This window comes from Polypterus senegalus, chromosome 1 (assembly GCF_016835505.1).
Source record: "Polypterus senegalus isolate Bchr_013 chromosome 1, ASM1683550v1, whole genome shotgun sequence".
NCBI lineage: Eukaryota > Metazoa > Chordata > Cladistia > Polypteriformes > Polypteridae > Polypterus > Polypterus senegalus.
The window spans coordinates 5,029,803-5,049,289 of NC_053154.1; the positions used below are offsets into that span (position 1 = coordinate 5,029,803).

Genomic DNA, 19,487 nt, shown 5'->3' on the forward strand with positions numbered 1-19,487 from the left:
CAGCCCTCAAATAGTTAATGTGTGCTCTGGTTTGTAAGTCATGATAATAACAATCATATTACATATTATGTTCTTGTGCTAATGACTGACAACAGAGATGCAGTCTGTACAGTTAATCAGCAGCTCTAGTCAGGGTGTGCTAAAGTGAAGTTGTGAGTCTTCAGCCTGAGAGTGAAGGGGCATCTCTTATAGTAGCAGGCAGACCAGTCCACAGTTTAGGGGTCCTGTAACTAAAAGCTCGACCTCCCACTGTTATTTTAGTAATCTTTGGAATCAGAAGCAGACTGGCATCTTGAGATCTTAATGCGCACTCTGGTTTGCAAGTCATGATAATAACAATCATATTACATATTATGTTCTTGTGCTAATGACTGACAACAGAGATGCAGTCTGTACAGTTAATCAGCAGCTCTAGTCAGGGTGACCTAAAGTGAAGTTGTGAGTCTTCATTACAAACAAAACAAAAACTAAACAAGAGCAAAGGGATTGGTATAAAAAAATCCCTAAAGAGAATGAAAACATCAGAGAAGATAGCGCAAAGCTGGAATCTTAGCACTCGAAGGAAAACTCATGCAGACACAGATCAAAAAGATACACTCCACACTGAACCACCAAGGAGAGGATTCAAAGTGTGGAGAAACAGCAGCATCAACCAGTGTGCTACTGAGTCATTTATCTGTGGAGTTATCCGAGGTAAACGATTAGCCAGTCTGTGAGCCGTCAAATGTCTTATTCCAAGAACAAGCTATTTACTGTGAAATGTCAGGTGACAATCGGTGGTCTCAACAGAGTCTTTGTGTCCGTGTCTAACAGAATACACCGTCATCAACGAAAACTGTCCTGGGGCCGAGTGGAACATCATGTGCCGAGGGTGCTGCGAGTACGATCAGATCCGCTGCAAGTGTCCGAACCAGGGGGACGTCATTGGCTATGCTGTGCCGTGCTGTAGGAATGAGGCGAATGAGTGCGACCCTTGCATTATTCATCCAGGTAAGATTTGACCGAGGGTCTTATTTGGCGCTTCCCTCTTCGTCTTTCATGGTTTCTTTGAAAGTGGTTTTCTACACACTGTCTAGTTAATGAAATATAATGTGCTGAAGTGCCAATGGGTCTCTAATTCTGCATAACCTCATCTTTCTCATGGAGACAACATTGTATTTCAGCCAGGCTTCCTCCCCTTGCTTCATGTCCTTCAAGAGTTATTTATGTTCATGTTACTTTGGTTAATCATTTGTATTACTCCTTATTTTGTCTCTTAACCGTTGATATGTGCCTTATGTTCTGTGGGTGGTTCCCCAAGAGGTAAGACCACCCACTCATCTGTGCCCGGGACTGTCCCCAGCCTTTTAAAAGGTGAGGGGTTCCCACAGTTTGTGGTGGTCCATTGAAATGCACTAGGAAGTTGGTGAGTTTACTTATGGTCCTCAGGCTTTTGTGATATCACTGGATATATTGACCTTCTTCTCTATAAAACTGTTCTTGTAGCCTTATAATTTATGGACAACTTCTTTTGCTTTTGTGCTTCATGGAGCTGCGCTGTCTTTGAAAAAACATTTTTGAAAAATAAATCCTTTATTATTTTATAATGATGAAGATGTGACTGGTATATTGGAACTCTCTTTGTGCTTTGGAACTCCAATTTCATAACACAGAGGGTGCTGTGAGTGCGATCCAATCTGCTTCATGGGTCCGAACCAGAGGCACCTTATTGACGATGCTGTGTCACGCTTTAGGATTTGTGGATTGAGTGAGACTCTTACATTGTTTATCCTGACATGATAAAGATGATGTCTTACTCAGCATGTTCCTCTTCATCTTTCCTGGTCTCCTTGAAGGTGTTGATCTTCACACCACCGTGTTAATGAAGTATAATGGGCTGAAGAGCCAATGGGTCTCTGATTCTATGATTTATGTTAGGTAGAATGCCCAGAGGGGACTGGGCGGTCTCTTGGTCTGGAACCCCTACAGATTTTTTTTTTTTCTCCAGCCTTTGGAGTTTTTTGTTTTTCTGTCCACCCTGGCCATCGGACCTTACTCTTATTCTATGTTAATTAATGTTGACTTATGTTTATCTTTTATTGTGTCTTCTATTTCTCTATTCATTTTGTAAAGCACTTTGAGCTACATTTTTTTTGTATGAATATGTGCTATATAAATAAATGTTGATTGATTGATTGATTCTGCATAACCACGTCTTACTTGTGGAGACAGCATGATACCTCTGTTAGTGTTGCTCCCATAGCTAGGGTTCCAATCCCAGTTTCAGGTTTTTGATTTTGTCTCGAAGCCTTTGTTATGAGCCTTGTGTTCTGTGGGTGGTTTCACAAGCGGCTAGACCACATGTTTCTCTCTGCCCTACAAAGGTGAGGGTTTCCCACAGTACCTTGTGGTTTATATGAATGTGCTGGGGAGTTGGTGAGTTGTTATGGTGTATAAAATCTGTACATTTTGGTTTAATTTTCCATTATATTTTGGTCAAGATAAAACAACAAATGAACTACATTTAAGACAAATCAAAGCAGGTTTTCTTACACCTCACTTTTAAAACAGCTGTTTCAACATTGAAAGAAAGACATGCTGGTGGCTCGATTACTTTATAACCTGGGAAAGGAAGAGTGAGCCATGCCTCAGGCTACTGATTGGTTTATGGATGGACATCTGGGACAACAATTTGGTTTACAGCCTGGGAAAGATGGACATGAGGCAATATCAAAGAACTTTATTATCTTGGAAAGAGTCAGCAATCAAAATTCATCAATCACATTGACAGCCAGCGAATCAGGTGCATGTGTTGTGAAACCACGGCATGACATTTCAAAATAAATATGCCTCATTTTGAAAGCAACGTCGGACAGAGAAGAAGAAAGCAAAGGAGGAGAAAGTAGGAGAGGAGAGGAAGAAGAAGAGGAACGGACGAAGACTGCACTGGTCGTCAGAAAAGCGTTATGAACATAAATTGCTAAATCAAACACCTCCCTGGGACATTCATCCTTGTCATCTCTACCTTTTTTCGTAAGCTTTCCTAAAGACTACATATATTCACACTTTCCTATCAGTACCTATTTTCTATTATTCTTTGTTCCAGTGGTATTATTATTATTATTATTATTATTATTCTTGTAATAAATACCATGCTGCTTTAAACTTTCTATACTTTGTCTTAATGTCTATAGCGATTGAAGTAATAAGTTAGATTTGTTTGAGCACCTAGTGCAGCCCGATTTTTTGCCATTACTTCTGTGCTGCAAGGTTTATTAAGGCTGAGGGTGAGAGCTCCACTCAATAGCTGGAACAGTACGTGAAGAAGGTATTCTTGGCTGATAAATGGCCTATAGTCAAGAGTGCTGAGTCTTTGTATGTTTAAATGTATTCTTGTAGACCAAAAGTAATATAAGGTCTGAGATATCACTAAAACATTGTATGTTGTTTGTGCCAATAATAAGTAAGTCTGTTGAAGAGCTGAGTGACAGGCTGTGTTATTCCTAAAGCACTTGGGTGGTTTAAAGTGCTAAGGGTTAATCAGTGCGTGTGTGTCATTCATAGAGCAGTGTTGTGGTTAGGATCTGTGTGTATGCGTGTGTCTATGTATGTGTGTGTTCATCTTAAAGTAAAACAGTAGACCAACCCAATAATAAACTTGACGAGAACACTTACCTTTGAGGGAAAACAGGTAAAGAGTAAGTAGAGGGAAATACCACGATTTTTGTTTCTCTGGATTACTGTATTGGGACTTAGATTGCATTGGATTGTCATATTGCTTTGGGCAACTCCTTTTACCTTTGTGCTCCATGGAAATTTATTGAAAACATTTTTGAAGTAATATATCTTTTTATATTATAAAGGTCCTGTGTTCGCCCTTATATCTAGCCAGTGTTTGATGGCATATTCCACTTTGATTGGGTATTTTTGATTTGAAGAATAGCGGAACTTCTTTTTGTGCATTGGAATTTCATAATCGAGAGGGTGCTGTGAGTGCGATTAAATCCGCTTCAAGGGTCCGAACCAGGGGGACCTTATTGGCGATGCTGTGCAAGGTGTTAGAGTTTGTGAAATGAGTGTGGCACTTGTATTACTCATTCAGGTAAGATGAAGATTTGACTGCTGTCTTATTCTACCTTTTCCTCTTCATCCTTCATGGCTTCTTTGAAGGAGTTTTTCTTCACACGACCATGTTAATGAAATATACTAGGCAGAAAACCCAATGGGTCTATGAATCACATCTTACTCAGGAAAGCAGCAGCTTTATAGAAAAGAATACGGCATCAAAGACCAAATCGGCCAAGTGAACTGAATCTATCCAACCAATGCCCGGTGCCTTGGCCACTGGTTGGGTATCTTGAGGATGGACAAGAAGAAGTGAGGAGATGACAACAGGATTAAAGTGTACAAAACTGTGCATAGGTTTATGAACCAATTGTGCAAATGTGCAACGAGAAAAACCCATAATAAGTAATTCAATAAATAATAAATACTTACTATACTAACACTTAAATAATAAATAAATATTTTCATAAAAACGAAAGATATCAGGGGTGTCTATCCAAGTAAATAAACTAACAGTTAAAAACAAATCAAGAAACGTCCACGAAATATGTTCATGAAACGCTGTGTGCTTTGCTGTGGCAGTCACTGTCGATAATGAGAGAATCTCGTTCACAGTGTAATGAGTCAAGGGACACAGCATAAAAAGCAATGGAAAGATAAAATAATGAATAAAATAGGCACACATTTATACACATAAAGCGGCTCGCACAATTACCAGTCAATCCAGGCTCACAGCCTTCAGCAGTTAACCGCATTTCAAAAAAAGAAAACACATACAGAGGTGACGAGAAACAAATAGCCGTCCGCTATGACACCGAAGAGGTTTCTAAAACTATTCATGGCATTATTGTTGAAAGCAGTTTTTGCGTCGCAACTTTTGCACACTATGTACTGTATATGCTTTGCGTATAAGTCGGGGTCTTGAAACCTGAAAAATCGATCATAAAATCAGACCCCGACTTATACACCCATTCAAAAATACGACACTTCATTATTTTGTATTTTTTATATTTTCTTGCTTCCTCTAATATCACACGAGTTTCTCAGACGCATCAAATTTTGTTGCAGCAGTGCAGTTACCAATTTCTTTCGCCACTTCAATGACTTAATTTAAAACCAGCTTCATATTTTCATCTGATCGTAGATAAGGAATGCCCTTACGATAAAAGTGTATGAGAGTGTGAGATACAAAAAACACAAAACGGTGCAAACGTCGCTTCGGAGTAGTTTGGGTATCACTGCGTGGGCACATTGGCACAACACTTAGAAACAAAAGGCCGTGTGCTCCGTGGTTACTCTCTCAGGTGGGCGTTAGCATATCGTAATCTCTTGGACCAATAGTGGGAGTTTTCCACACTCGACTTATATGACCAACATTATAAAATACCAGAAATTATACGGTAAAATCAAGCCCCGACTTATACGTGGGAGAACTTAAACGAGAGTATATACGGTAATAAATATATATTAATGTCCACAGTGAAGGCCATTATCCACAAATGGCAAAAACATGGAACAGTGGTGAACCTTCCCAGGAGTGGCCGGCCGACCAAAATTACCCCAAGAGCGCAGAGACGACTCATCCGAGAGGTCACAAAAGACCCCAGGACAACGTCTAAAGAACTGCAGGCCTCACTTGCCTCAATTAAGGTCAGTGTTCACGACTCCACCATAAGAAAGAGACTGGGCAAAAACGGCCTGCATGGCAGATTTCCAAGACGCAAACCACTGTTAAGCAAAAAGAACATTAGGGCTCGTCTCAATTTTGCTAAGAAACATCTCAATGATTGCCAAGACTTTTGTCTTTTTACCTTGTGGACTGATGAGACAAAAGTTGAACTTTTTGGAAGGCAAATGTCCCGTTACATCTGGCGTAAAAGGAACACAGCACTCAGAAAAAGAACATCATACCAACAGTAAAATATGGTGGTGGTAGTGTGATGGTCTGGGGTTGTTTTGCTGCTTCAGGACCTGGAAGGCTTGCTGTGATAGATGGAACCATGAATTCTACTGTCTACCAAACAATCCTGAAGGAGAATGTCCGGCCATCTGTTCGTCAACTCAAGCTGAAGCGATCTTGGGTGCTGCAACAGGACAATGACCCAAAACACACCAGCAAATCCACCTCTAAATGGCTGAAGAAAAACAAAATGAAGACTTTGGAGTGGCCTAGTCAAAGTCCTGACCTGAATCCAATTGAGATGCTATGGCATGACCTTAAAAAGGTGGTTCATGCTGGAAAACCCTCAAATAAAGCTGAATTACAACAATTCTGCAAAGATGAGTGGGACAAAATTCCTCCAGAGCGCTGGAAAAGACTCATTGCAAGTTATCGCAAACGCTTGATTGCAGTTATTGCTGCTAAGGGTGGCCCAACCAGTTATTAGGTTCAGGGGGCAATTACTTTTTCACACAGGGCCATGTAGGTTTGGATTTTTTTTTCTCTCTAAATAATAAAAACCATCATTTAAAAACTGCATTTTGTGTTTACTTGTGTTATATTTGACTAATGGTTAAATGTGTTTGATGATCAGAAACATTTTGTGTGATAAACATGTAAAAGAATAAGAAATCAGGAAGGGGGAAAATAGTTTTTCACACCACTGTATATCACTGTATCTGAGTGTGAATCACAGCTCTACAGCAGCTGATCGGAAAGAGAATTATCGGAATACAGCATTAAGCACACGCTGTCTATTTGAAGTGCTCCCATACGACAAACACTTCAGAGCCTTTCCTGTAGGGACCTCGCGGTTCAGAAAGAGTTTCATCCCAAGAACTCTAAACGCAGTCAATCAGTCCATCAAGTGCTCCTTGTAGACCTGTTAGGACTTATAAGTACAATCACCTCACTGTAAACTTGCGATACAGTTATAATATTACACAACCCGTGCCACTTTATAAAGCGTGTATTAACATATGATGATGATATCATTTTAAGATGAAATGCAGCAAAATATATTTATTATATTATACAGATAAAACATTAACTTCATTTAAATAATCTTTATTGTTTAATAATTAAACATGTTAGGAAACAGCGCCGCAGCACTAATGAGGAGCTGGCACTCCGTTCATGGATTGTTCCTGCCTCACGCTGCTTGCAGGTGCTGACACAACACTGGAAGGATAGATGGATAGAATAATTAAACACGCACTACGAAGATATTTCAGTATTCCATAAACACTTTGAAGAATCAGCGTCCTCAGCTTACAGATGGCTTAACGTCTATTACAGAGCTGATTGTGCGGTGATTGGGTGCTTGGAGAAAGAAAAGTAAGGACAGGAATTGAAGGATAGTACGTTTGAAAGAGACAGCACTGCTGCAATGAAGTATTTCAGCGAAGGTTGCGCACGGTGCAGCAAGCATCTTGCGTGAGACATGAACAATCACTGGACTGGGCGCCAGCTCATCATTATCACTGTGCCACCATGTTCCCGCGTTTAATGCATGCTTTAACTCCTATCATCATGAAAATGACATCACGTATGCATCTCAGTATTTTAGTTATTCAGAGAGCTGTAATGTCACGAATGTAATGGATTCTGTGACCAGTCGGAGGAAGAGAAAGCCGGTTTAAGAAGCACGTAGTGATTCACACACATAGAGCACATAGAAGATCAAATGCAAACCAAAGTATTTAACGTGCTACTTTAGTTACAATGAGATTGAGAAACTAGTAAATTAAACGATTTTAAGATGAAGTTTATGATGTTCTGCTTTAATGACAAAATAAACTACGTGATTAAAGTGGAAATTTCGAGATTGAAGTCAAGCTTTTTTCCCACTGTGTCCCTATTTTTTTTTTCTCTGTACCCTAATAAGCTTTCACATGACACTCAGACAGTGGGCTACAACTCGCCTTTTCACGGCGACTTTGATGTGTGACTTCTTTTTTATTTTGGCACCGTGTGAGCTTTCGAGTTTCTCCAACACTCTCTGTCACTCGATCAACTTCCTTATGATGTTTATTCCACTGTTTAAACCAACAAATAGTACGGTTTTTCTTTGCCTCCACTTGGTATTTGCTGAAAGTCTTAAATTTTCCCCCGTGCTTTTCCTATTGTCTTTTCACAGAACGCTGAGCTTAAGGGTGATTTATATTGATTTGCATATTCAAAGAGGCGTAATTCTGGGAGGAGTTGGGGAGGGACAGCGGGTGCGTGCACGTGTGTTACTTTTCACGCTGACCGGGATTTATGGAGCGAAAGAACATGGAAGTTAGTGAATGCACAGATTTATCCATCTGGGTTTTTTTTCTGAGTGCTGCTGCTTCGCTGTTAGGAGACCCGGGTTCGCTTTCCGGGTCCTCCCTGCATGAGTTTCCACCAGATACTCTGGTTTCCTCCCACAGTCCAAAGACATGCAGGTTAGATGCATTGGAGATTCTAAATTGTCCCTAGTGTGTGCTTGGTGTGTATGTGTGTGTGTGTACCCTGCGGTGGGCTGTCGCCCTGTCTGGGGTTTGTTTCCTGCCTTGCGCCCTGTGTTGGCTGGTATTGGCTCTAGCAGACCTCTGTGACCCTGTAGTTAGGATATAGCGGGTTGGATAATGGATGGATGGATTTTTTTGTGCGTACGAACATTTCTGCTTTTGTCCATACGGCATGTTTTAGTGTGAATTCTATGCATGCTGTTATGCATGAGGCCCCAGGTCATTTGCTGTCACTTTCAAAGCTGGTGACAATGATTCACAGTCGCTTCTACTTCATAACTGGACAGACTGACATCGCTGAAGCTTCTTTAACTTGTTTGACTTTCACGATTAAGCAGTCTATTAGTGAGGAGAGTTTATTTCCGATTTTTAGACATTAGAAGTAACCTGTGGTTGTGGGTGCTCATATTTTTCATCATCATCTTTGTGGATATTTTTTCTGTCTGTCCTTCACGAACTGGAAGAAGAAGGAAGAAGAAAAGGCTTTTTATTAATCTTTTTGTTGGATTGTTCTCTTTACTTTTTGCATCGGAGTCACTATAATCATAGATGTAGATTACACCTGCACTTCTTTTTCTTGTCCTTCTTAATTTCCGTGCATTGAACTTTGTAAACATTTGCAAGACATTACTGTAAATAGTGACTGGCACCTTTGGAATTAACCAGAATTCTGCTTTTGGAACAGCCATCATTGTCCGTGTCTCGATTCTCCCATCCTCGGGCTATTTGATTACGACTCAAGGTGCCTGGGATCAGAGAACTGTGCCATTTCATGGGGCACCCAGCATCTGAAACTGTGCCACTGAATGGGGCATCACACTTGGTAAGGTTAATTTAGTAGTGTGTTGGAGAGTTGGACATTAGGGACATTCAAAGCTCAACCTGATGATACTTTGGACAATCTGAGTGAATATGATCGGCGAGGTTGTTGGGCTGAATGGCCTGTTCTTATCATGACTTCCCTAATGTCTATAATGATTCATGAATTGTTATTGTACTGAATGAGAAAGGGTCGCGAATGGTTTGTGGAAATCCTGGCAATAGGTCACCTCTGGCATGGCTGAAACAAACTCCTCCAGATAACAATCAGAAGCTATTGCCCAAGACAAAAGCCCTACATGAGTTACAAAGGTTAGCGGTGATTATCCAAGGTGGAATGGAATAAAGATGGGGTCATGAAGACACACAAATAGGCCAAAATGGGTCAGAAGGGAGAAAAAGTTGAAGAACCACTCCTCTAATATTTCATTATTCCTTAGTATCTTATCTATCTATCTTTGTTAAATGGTGCGACTCAAACCACTTACAACTGAACACCAGCAAAACCAAGGAGCTGGTGGTGGATTTTAGGAGGCCCAGGCACATCGTGGACCCCGTGATCATCAGAGGTGACTGTGCAGAGGGTGCAGACCTGTAAATACCTGGGGGTGCAGCTGGGTGATAAACTGGACTGGACTGCCAATACTGATGATCTGTGCAAGAGAGGACAGAGCCGACTATACTTCATTAGAAGGCTGGCGTCCTTCAACATCTGCAATAAGATGCTGCAGATGTTCTACCAGACGGTTGTGGCGAGCGCCCTCTTCTACACGGTGGTGTGCTGGGAGGCAGCATAAAGAAGAGGGACGCCTCACGCCTGGACAAACTGGTGAGGAAGGCAGGCTCTATTGTAGGCACGGAGCTGGACAGTTTGACATCCATGGCAGAGCGACGGGCGCTGAGCAGACTCCTGTCAATCATGGAGAATCTACTGAACAGGATCATCTCCAGACAGAGGAGCAGCTTCAGAGACAGACTGCTGTCACCATCCTGCTCCACTGACAGACTGAGGAGACCCCACACTATGAGACTCGGGGGGTAAACGTTAACATTATACAAAGTTATTGTCTGTTATACCTGCATTGTTATATAAAATAGCATAGCATGGTGGCACACATGGTCGCAGGGGCTTACGGCTCTCCTTTTCAGTGCACTTTTTTGTTGTTTTTGTACTTTTATCTTGCTTGTTTGTGCATGATCGGTTCAGCGAACATCCGTTACACCCGTCATGACCTTACAGACATCGGTGTCCAGTGCCAGACATCTGTTTCAAGTGTTTTTCATCACACACACAACATCCCAGACAACATAGCGAGACCAGCGGCCTCTCCGTGGATTGTTGTCGAGTCTAGGAGATGGCGCAGACGGAGGAGGGAAAGGAAGAAAAAGCAGGGCCGCAGATCTGGTGTTATGCTAAGGCTAAAGAAACAACCGCACAAGCCACCTCTACCAAGCCTGTATCTCACCAATGCCAGATCCCTGGTGCATAAAACGGATGACTTGGAATTCCATCTCGCTGGAAATCTGCTGTGTTTTGATTATAACTGAAACCTGGCTTCACCCGGGGATACCCGATGCTAGTGTGCAGCTGGCAGGTCCGCTGGGACAGGACAAAGGATTCTGGTAAGAGCTGGGGAAAGGGGCTCTGTATTTACATGCACGAGAACTGGTTCAGCAACGGGACAATTATAGACAAACACTGTTCCCCTCTCCTCGAGTACATGTCTGTAAGATGCCGGCCATTTTTTCTAGGGAGAGAGCTAACAGTAGTGATTGTCATGGCTGTGTACATTCCACCCAATGCCAATGTAAACACGGCACTCTCTCTCCTGCTGAATACCATTAATGAACAGCAGTGAGCCCACCCGGTGACGGTGCTCATATAATTGCAGGAGACTTTAACAAGGCCAACTTGAAAACTGGCCATCCATCCATCCATTTTCCAACCTGCTGAATCCGAACACAGGGTCACGGGGGTCTGCTGGAGCCAATCCCAGCCAGCACAGGGCACAAGGCAGGAATCCAATCCCAGGCAGGGTGCCAACCCACCGCAGGACAAATACAAACCAAGCACACACTAGGGCCAGTTTAGGATCACCAATCCACCTAACCTGCATGTCTTTGGACTGTGAGAGGAAACCCGCGCAGACACGGGGAGAACATGCAAACTCCATGCAGGGAGGACCCGGGAAGCGAATCCAGGTCTCCTTACTGCGAGGCAGCAGCGCTACCACTGCGCCACCGTGCCACCCAACTTGAAGACTGTACTCCCGAAATTTTTTCAACATGTTAAGTGTTCTACTAGAGGGGAGAACACTCTGGACCATGTTTACTCCAACATCAAGCACGCGTACAGAGCCATACCCCTCCGCGAACTCGGACAGTCCGACCATCTTTCTCGCCTGCTCTCCCCAGCCTACACCCCCTCTCAGATGCAGTGCCAGGCCCACCATAAAGACTGTTACAACCTGGCCTGAAAATGCACTCTCCATACTACAGGACTGCTTCGAACAGACGGACTGGGACATATTTGAACACCAACAGCTGGAAACATTCACAGGAACGGTACTGGACTATATCAGGTTCTCCATCGGGAATGTGACTGTGGACAAAAACATTCGGGTTTTCCCAAACCAGAAACCCTGGGTGATCAGCCAGGTCCGTACACTACTCTACGACCGCGACGCTGCCTTCAAGTCAGGTGACAGAGCTCTGTACGGGGCTGCCCGAGCCGCTCTGAAAAGTGGAATTAGAAAAGCCAAGATGGACCATAAAAGGAGCATAGAGTCCCACCTGTCCAGCCACGATACACGGGAGGTGTGCCAGGGAATACAAAACATCACAAACTACAGAGGCTGTGATGCAACAACAGGAGATCTGAGTGCGCCGCTAGCAGAGGAGCTAAACTGCTAAACTGCTTCTTTGCTCGCTTTGAATCATCACAACAGCAGCAGTACTCACCTGCACCAGTCCTGTTACCACCCTCACCGGGTTCCTGCACCACTCCATTCACTGTAAAGGGGCACAATGTCAGACGGGTGCTCCTGGCAGTGAACCCCAAGAAGGCTGCCGGCCCAGATGGAGTGCCTGGTAGGGTGCTCAGAGCGTGTGCCCACCAGCTCACCTTTACCTTTACCAAAATCTTCATCCTCTCCCTAGCCCAGGCAGTCGTTCCATCCTGCCTATAATCAGCCACAATCATTCCAGTGCCGAAGAAGTCTCCCATCACCAGCCCTGTGGCCCTCACTCCAGTAATCATGAAGTGCTTCGAGAGACTGGTTCTCCAGCACATCAAGGACTATCTCCCCCAAGACTTCGATCTCTACCAATTCGCATATCGTATGAACAGATCCACAGAAGACGCCATTGCTGTAGCTCTCCACTCTGTGCTGAGCCATCTGGAGCAACAGCAGAGCTACGTCCGGATGCTGTTTGTGGATTACAGCTCAGCTTTTAATACAATCATTCCTGACATTCTCATCACCAAACTGGTCACTCTTGGCCTCCCCCCTCTCACATGTGTCCGGATAAAAGACTTTCTTACCAGCCGGCTCCAGACTGTGAGACTCGGCCCCCACCACTCCTCCATTCGCACATTGAACACCGGCACCCCGCAAGGCTGTGTGCTGAGCCCCCTTCTATACTGTCTCTACACCCACGACTGCAGTCCGGCCCACAACAACAACCTCATTGTCAAGTTTGCTGACGACTCCACAGTGGTCGGACTCATCTCAAAGGGAGACGAGGCAGCTTACAGAGAGGAGCTCCTAAAGTTGGCAGCCTGGTGTTCAAAGAACAATCTGGCTCTGAACGCCAGGAAAACCAAGGAGATCATTGTCGACTTCAGGAGGCACAGCACCGACTTAGCCCCCCTTTACATCAACGGCGAGTGCGTGGAGAGGGTCCATACCTTCCGGTTTCTTGACGTCCTTATCTCCTGGACAGACAACATCACAGCAGTCATCAAAAAGGCTCAGCAGAGGTTACACTTCCTGAGGGTCCTCAGAAAGCACAACCTGGACTCCAACCTGCTACTGACCTTCTACCGCTCGTCCATTGAGAGCCTGCTGACATATTGTATCACAGTATGGTACGGCAGCTGCACCATGGCAGACAGGGAGAGGCTTCAGAGAGTAGTAAAGGCAGCACAGAAGATCAACGGCTGCCCTCTCCCCTCCTTAATGGACATTTACACCTCCCGCTGCCTCAGCAGAGCAAAAAACTTCATCAAGGACAGCTCCCACCCTGGCTCTGATCTGTTTGACCTGCTGTCCTCAGGGAGGCGCTACAGGTGCATCACAACAAGGACAAACAGACTCAAGAACAGTTTTTTCCCAAAAGCCAAAATCATTCTAAACTCACACATGCAATGACTACACAGTCTAACCCGCCAACCCCTGGACTTCCTTCTGTCCATCAACTGTGCGATATCCAATATCTAAATGGTGCTGAATAATAACTGTGTAATACCTGTATACTGTACAATATCAATACAAAGTAGCTTATCATCACCAGCGTGTGAATGTGTGTGTGAATGGGTGAATGACTGTTGTGTTGTGAAGCGCCTTGGGGGGTTCTTGAACTCTAGTAGGCGCTATATCAAATACAGGCCATTTACCATTTACCATTACTCTCAGGGTCCCACATCCACTACTCACTGCACATGATCATCATTATTGTGCAATATTTAAATTATGTGCAATAACCCAATAGTGCAATAGTTATTATTCTTTCCAGTATTTCAGTAATGTGCAATAACTTGGTTTAGTTATTATTCTTTCCATTTGTATATAGCGTCACAGAACGTTTTTTTTTGCAACTTGTTGCACCATTTCTTTATTTGTCTATTTGTTTATTTGCTTGTTGTGTTCTACATATATGTGTGCACTGAAGGAACTGCTTATAATCTCATTGTACCTCTGCATAGTGACAATAAAAGGCATTCTCATTCTCATCATCACTCTGTAATTTAATATTGGTCTTATCAGTATGCTGCTGCTGGAGTATGGGAATTTGGGATTAATAAAGTATCTATCTATCTATCTATCTATCTATCTATCTATCTATCTATCTATCTATCTATTATATAGTGCCTTTCTATCTATCTATCTATCTATCTATCTATCTATCTATCTATCTATCTATCTATCTATCTATCTATCTATCTATCTATCTATCTGTCTATCTATCTATCTATCTATCGGCAGATCATTTTTTGTAATTAGGTTTCTCTCTTTCTTTCCTATACAGGATGCAGCATATTTGAGAACTGCAAGCGCTGCAATAATGGAACGTGGGGAATTCAGGACGACTTCTTCATCAAGGGAAAGTACTGCTCTGAGTGCAGAACCGGCTGGTCTGGAGGAGACTGCATGAGTCAGTATACCACTTCTACTTCTACCATTTCCACACTAGCTATTACAACAAATTGGGCTGTTCTGACGATTAAGCTTTATAACACACTGGTCATCTGGAGTACTGGGTGCAATTTTGGTCTTTAGGCTACAAGAAGGACATAGCAGTGCTACAGAAGTTCCAGAGAAGAGCGACTAGGCTGATTCAAGGCTACAGGAGATGAGTTATGAGGAAAGATTAAAAGAGCTGAGCTTTAAGGCGCTTTGAGTACTGAGAAAAGCGCTATATAAATGTAATGAATTATTATTATTTATTATTATTAAGGAGATGAAGAGGAGACCTGAGTGAAGTGTTTAAAATGATGAAGGCAATCAGTGCAGTGGATCAAGACGGTGACTTTAAAATGAGTTCATCAAGAACATGGGGACGTTTGAAGGGGAAATTTCATACAAACATTAGGAATTTTTTCTTTACACAGAGAACGACAGACACTTGGAATAAGAGACCAAGTAGTGTGGTAGACAGTAAGACGTTAGGGACTTTCAAAACTGGACTTGATGTTTTTATGGAAGAAATAAGTGGAGAGGACTGGTGAGCTTTTTTGGGCTGAATGGCCTGTTCTCGTCTAGAGTGTCCTAATGAAGCTTGAATTATTATAGGGACCCTTTCGCAACCAGCAGCAAAGGCTTGGTAACCACTGTGATCTTCTTCAATGTTGTTGTTCCACAACAGATCTGTGATGGTCTGGGTCGCCTCCATGCTCCCTTGTCACATCCTGGAGCCTCTTCCACCCATAACCATAAATATTCATGAACCAGGACGAGCCAGGCCAATGAGGACACGCATATCCAGCAGGGGGCTCCTGCAAAAAGTGTCAAGTGCTTTTATGAAAATCCCAAAAGATTTGTTGAGCTGAATGGCCTGTTCATGTCCAAATTGTTCAAATGTTCTAATGGTCCGCACATGAACACTTACTCTACCATTAAAATACATCACGTGTATACAGAAAGTAGAAACCACCCATGAGTGTCTCCAACCTGGACTAAATTCCTGAAAAACATCAAAACATGGCTTTATTTAAAACCACGTCATAAGGGAGAGATCAAGAGTGGCGTTTGATGGTGGCAAGTGGGGCGACCTCCCCAGGCCCTGTGTCTAAAATAGTCCTGCTTTTGAGGTCTGTGTATCCCAATCGAGCAGATTTGTCAAGTTCTATTCTCCAGTATATACAGGGTGTCCCAAAAGTCACTATATTACTTTTAATAAATTCCAAAAAATTACACAAGAAACTGAGTTTATTAATATTTCTAGCATCAACAAAGGAGTCCTCCCAATTTTACTTGCCAGGCTTGCCCTCACGTTCCGACGCCTTGAAGACTAGTTGTATACCATCACATGAGCGCCTCCATTTTCAGCCACACTTTGGACGCGAGCCTCTCCAACGTTTTGGCAGCATCTGTTCCCCGACCTCTTCTTTCCTCAAGCTGTGACAGGTTACGGGGCTTAGTGGCATAGACCTTGCTTTTGATATATTAGACCCACAAAAAAAAGTCACAAGGTGTAAGATCAGGGGAACGCAAAGCCCATTCGCGGGGGACCATCGGTCAGGAAACTTGATGTTCAGGAAATCTCTGACTAACCTGGCAAAGTGAGGAGGGGCTCCATCTTGTTGAAAAAAGACATCCGCAAGGTCACTCCTTGTCTGAAGTTGTGGCACAGCACCTCCAGGTAATTTTCCCCTGTAATGGTAGTCTTAATAGAAAAAAAGGACTTTTGGGACACCCTGTATATATCTGAGATGCTTCTAAGAGAAACCCTTTTAAAATTGCTCTTCAAGTTTAAGTTCTGTTCTGGCACATCTTTGAAAACATTCCATAGTCCACCTTCATCGCCCGAAAAGGGTCACCAGTATAGAAAGAGGGAGGTTAGGAGCAGGCGCTGAAACAGCACATTGACACACACACCACCTCAGGATCCCAGATTGAGTGCAGCCATGCGATGGGTGACACCTCAGCACCACACCAGTTCAGATGGAATGGAACCAGTGTGAGTTTTTTTATGGTGTCTGGAGTGCCAATTCTGCCACCAACCCCCAGGTTATTCCTTGCAGGTTGGAATGCAGATTAACGTCATACCCAGGAGGGAGCAATTGCAGGTTAAGGGCCTTGTTCAGGGGTCCAACGAAGTAGAGTCACTTTTGGCATTTACGGGATTTGAACCGTCAACCTTCCGATTGCCAGTGCAGATCCCTAGCCTCAGAGCCGCCACTCCGCCTGCCAGTATAATCCCTTCCTAAAACATGTCTGGCCCATTAGTCGCTGGGTTCCTGCATATCGAGACTCGGAGTATACTTGCAATTTGGGGGCTTTTTCTAGAAGAGGCTCGGCTAATTTCCACATGACACCGCATCGCATTTCTCACCGTCGTGGTATTGTCATGAATTATGAATTGCACTTTTTGAATAGATTAATTTGTTATATTTTTATAAAGTACACATGTTATTTAGGAAAAATTTCAGTGAATACTGTACTAAGAAAATCGATTGTATGTTAACATTATTTTTTTAAATTCATGCACATACTGGTAACAGCGTGTTTGACGTAACAGGCCCCACGTGGGGTTGGTCAGCCGTAGGCCCCGCACACAACCTAAGGCCACCACTGGGAGAGATGATTACAAAGTAACTTATACTACTGGAGGTAACTTTTTGGGGGTTGCTCTTGTGCTCTCCTCACAATTAATTACAAGGTCAGGGCGGGACATTTAACCCAATTTACAGTGCCCTCAGGTGGCTTCTGAACTTGCTGCACCCATACTGCTTTGCACTAACTACACTTTTATAAGGAGACAGTGACTGTTGTTCATGACCTCTTGGGCACGGCCATCAGCAGCGTGTCTGTCTGCGGAGAGAGTGTCGACCTCGTCAAGAGGTTTACTTACCTTGGCAGGGACATTCATGTGACTCTGGTGACTCCGAGGAACCTAAACAACAACATTTATTTCTATAGCACATTTTCATACACACAGTAGCTCAAAGTGCTTTACATAATAAAGAATAGAAAAATAAAAGACACAGTAAGAAAATAAAATAAATCAACATTAATTAACATCGGATAAGAGTAAGGTCCAATGGCCAGGGGGGACAGAAAAAACAAAAAAACTCCAGACGGCTGGAGAAAAAATAAAATCTGTAGGGATTCCAGACCATGAGACCACCTGACCAGTCCCCTCTGGGCAATCTACCTAACATAAATGAAACAGTCCTCTTTGGATTTAGGGTTCTCACGGAAGGACTTGATGATGATGATGGTCACGTAGACTTCTGCCTTTTAATCCGTCCATCATTGTTGGAGCATCATGAAGCTTTGAGTAGGTGGTGGTGGCGCAGGTCCACAAAGAAACCAGAAAAAGAAACAGAAGAGAGAGTTGGGGTCAGTACGGATTTTAGAGCCACCATGAATAGTTATTATGATGAACTGAACATACAGAGTATCAGGATTAAGTTAAATTGAAGTTATCAGAAGGCCATGTTACAGTAATGTGTTCTCAGCAGTGTTTTAAAGTGCTCTGCTGTATTAGCCTGGTGAATTCCTATTGGCAGGCTATTCCAGATTTGGGGTACATAACAGCAGAAGGCCGCCTGCCCGCCTCACCACTTCTTTTAAGTTTTGTTCTTGGAATTCTAAGGAGACACTCATTTGAGGATCTGAGGTTACGATTTGGAATATAACGTGTCAGACATTCCGATATATAAGATGGGGAAGATTATTTAAGGCTTTATAAACCATTATAAGCTGCTGACCTGCTCCACAGACTCACCTCCGATGTAGATGGAGCTGTGCTCTGTTGCCTGTTTGTAGAAATCCACAATCATCTCCTTAGTTTTGCTAACGTTGAGGGTGAGGTTGTTGTCCTGACACCATTCTGCTAGGAGTCTGACCTCCTCCCTCTAGGCCGTCTCATCGTCCTCGCTGATCAGACCTACTACAGTGGTATCATCAGCAAACTTGAGGATGGTGTTAGTGCTGTGCTTAGCTACGCAGTCATGGGCGTAGAGAGAGTAAAGCAGAGGGCTCAGCATGCTGCCCTGCGGGGTGCCAGCGTTGATGGTGATGATGGAGGAGGTTTTTCTACCAACACGCACTTGCTGAGGTCTGCCGGTGAGGAAGTCCAGTACCCAGTGGCACAGTGAAGAGCTAAGCCCCAGATCCAGGAGTTTAGCGATGAGCTGGGATTGAATGACGGTGATAAATGCAGAGCTGCAGCCCACAAACAGCAGCCTGGCATAACAGTTCTTGTTCTCCAGAAGAGACAGGGTGGTGTGAAGTGTCATGGAGATGGCATCCTCTGTGGACCTGTTGCAATGGTAGGCAAACTGGAGGGGGTCCAGACTGTCAGGGATGATGTCCTTGATGGTTTCTAGCACCAGTCTCTCAAAGCACTTCACGGCTATGGGAGAAAGTGCTACTGGGTGGTAATCATTAGGGCAGTCGACTTTATTTTCCTTTGGGATAGGAATGATGGCAGTGTGCTTGAAGCAGGTGGGGACAGATGAATCTCTCAGAGATGTGTTCAAAATATTCATAAAGGCAGCAGCTAGCTGGTCACAACATGTTTTTAAAATGCAACCTGAGACTCCGTCTGGGCCGGGTGCTTTGCGGATGCTGAGTCAGGAGAAAGTCTCCCTCACGTCATCCTCGGAGAGCTTCAGGTTGGAGTGTTGCGGTGCTGCGAGCGAAAAACACGTTCAACTCGTCTGGAACTGAAGCCATGGTAGCTGTGGCCACGTGTGTCTGGGGTTTGTAGTCCGTGAATTTATGCTGAGCACTGTA

General features: G+C 43.6%; 1 protein-coding gene across 1 annotated transcript in view; it reads left to right on the forward strand.

The window, feature by feature from the left end:
- Positions 1-804: 804 nt before the first annotated feature.
- si:ch211-102l7.3 (inactive serine protease PAMR1) overlaps positions 805-19,487 on the forward strand; it is a 114,720-nt gene continuing 96,037 nt past the window's right edge. Inside the window, exons 1-2 of the mRNA XM_039743966.1 lie at positions 805-990; positions 14,551-14,676. Coding sequence (XP_039599900.1) covers positions 861-990; positions 14,551-14,676 — 256 coding nt within the window. The 5' untranslated portion in view covers positions 805-860. The remainder of the gene's footprint in view (positions 991-14,550; positions 14,677-19,487) is intronic.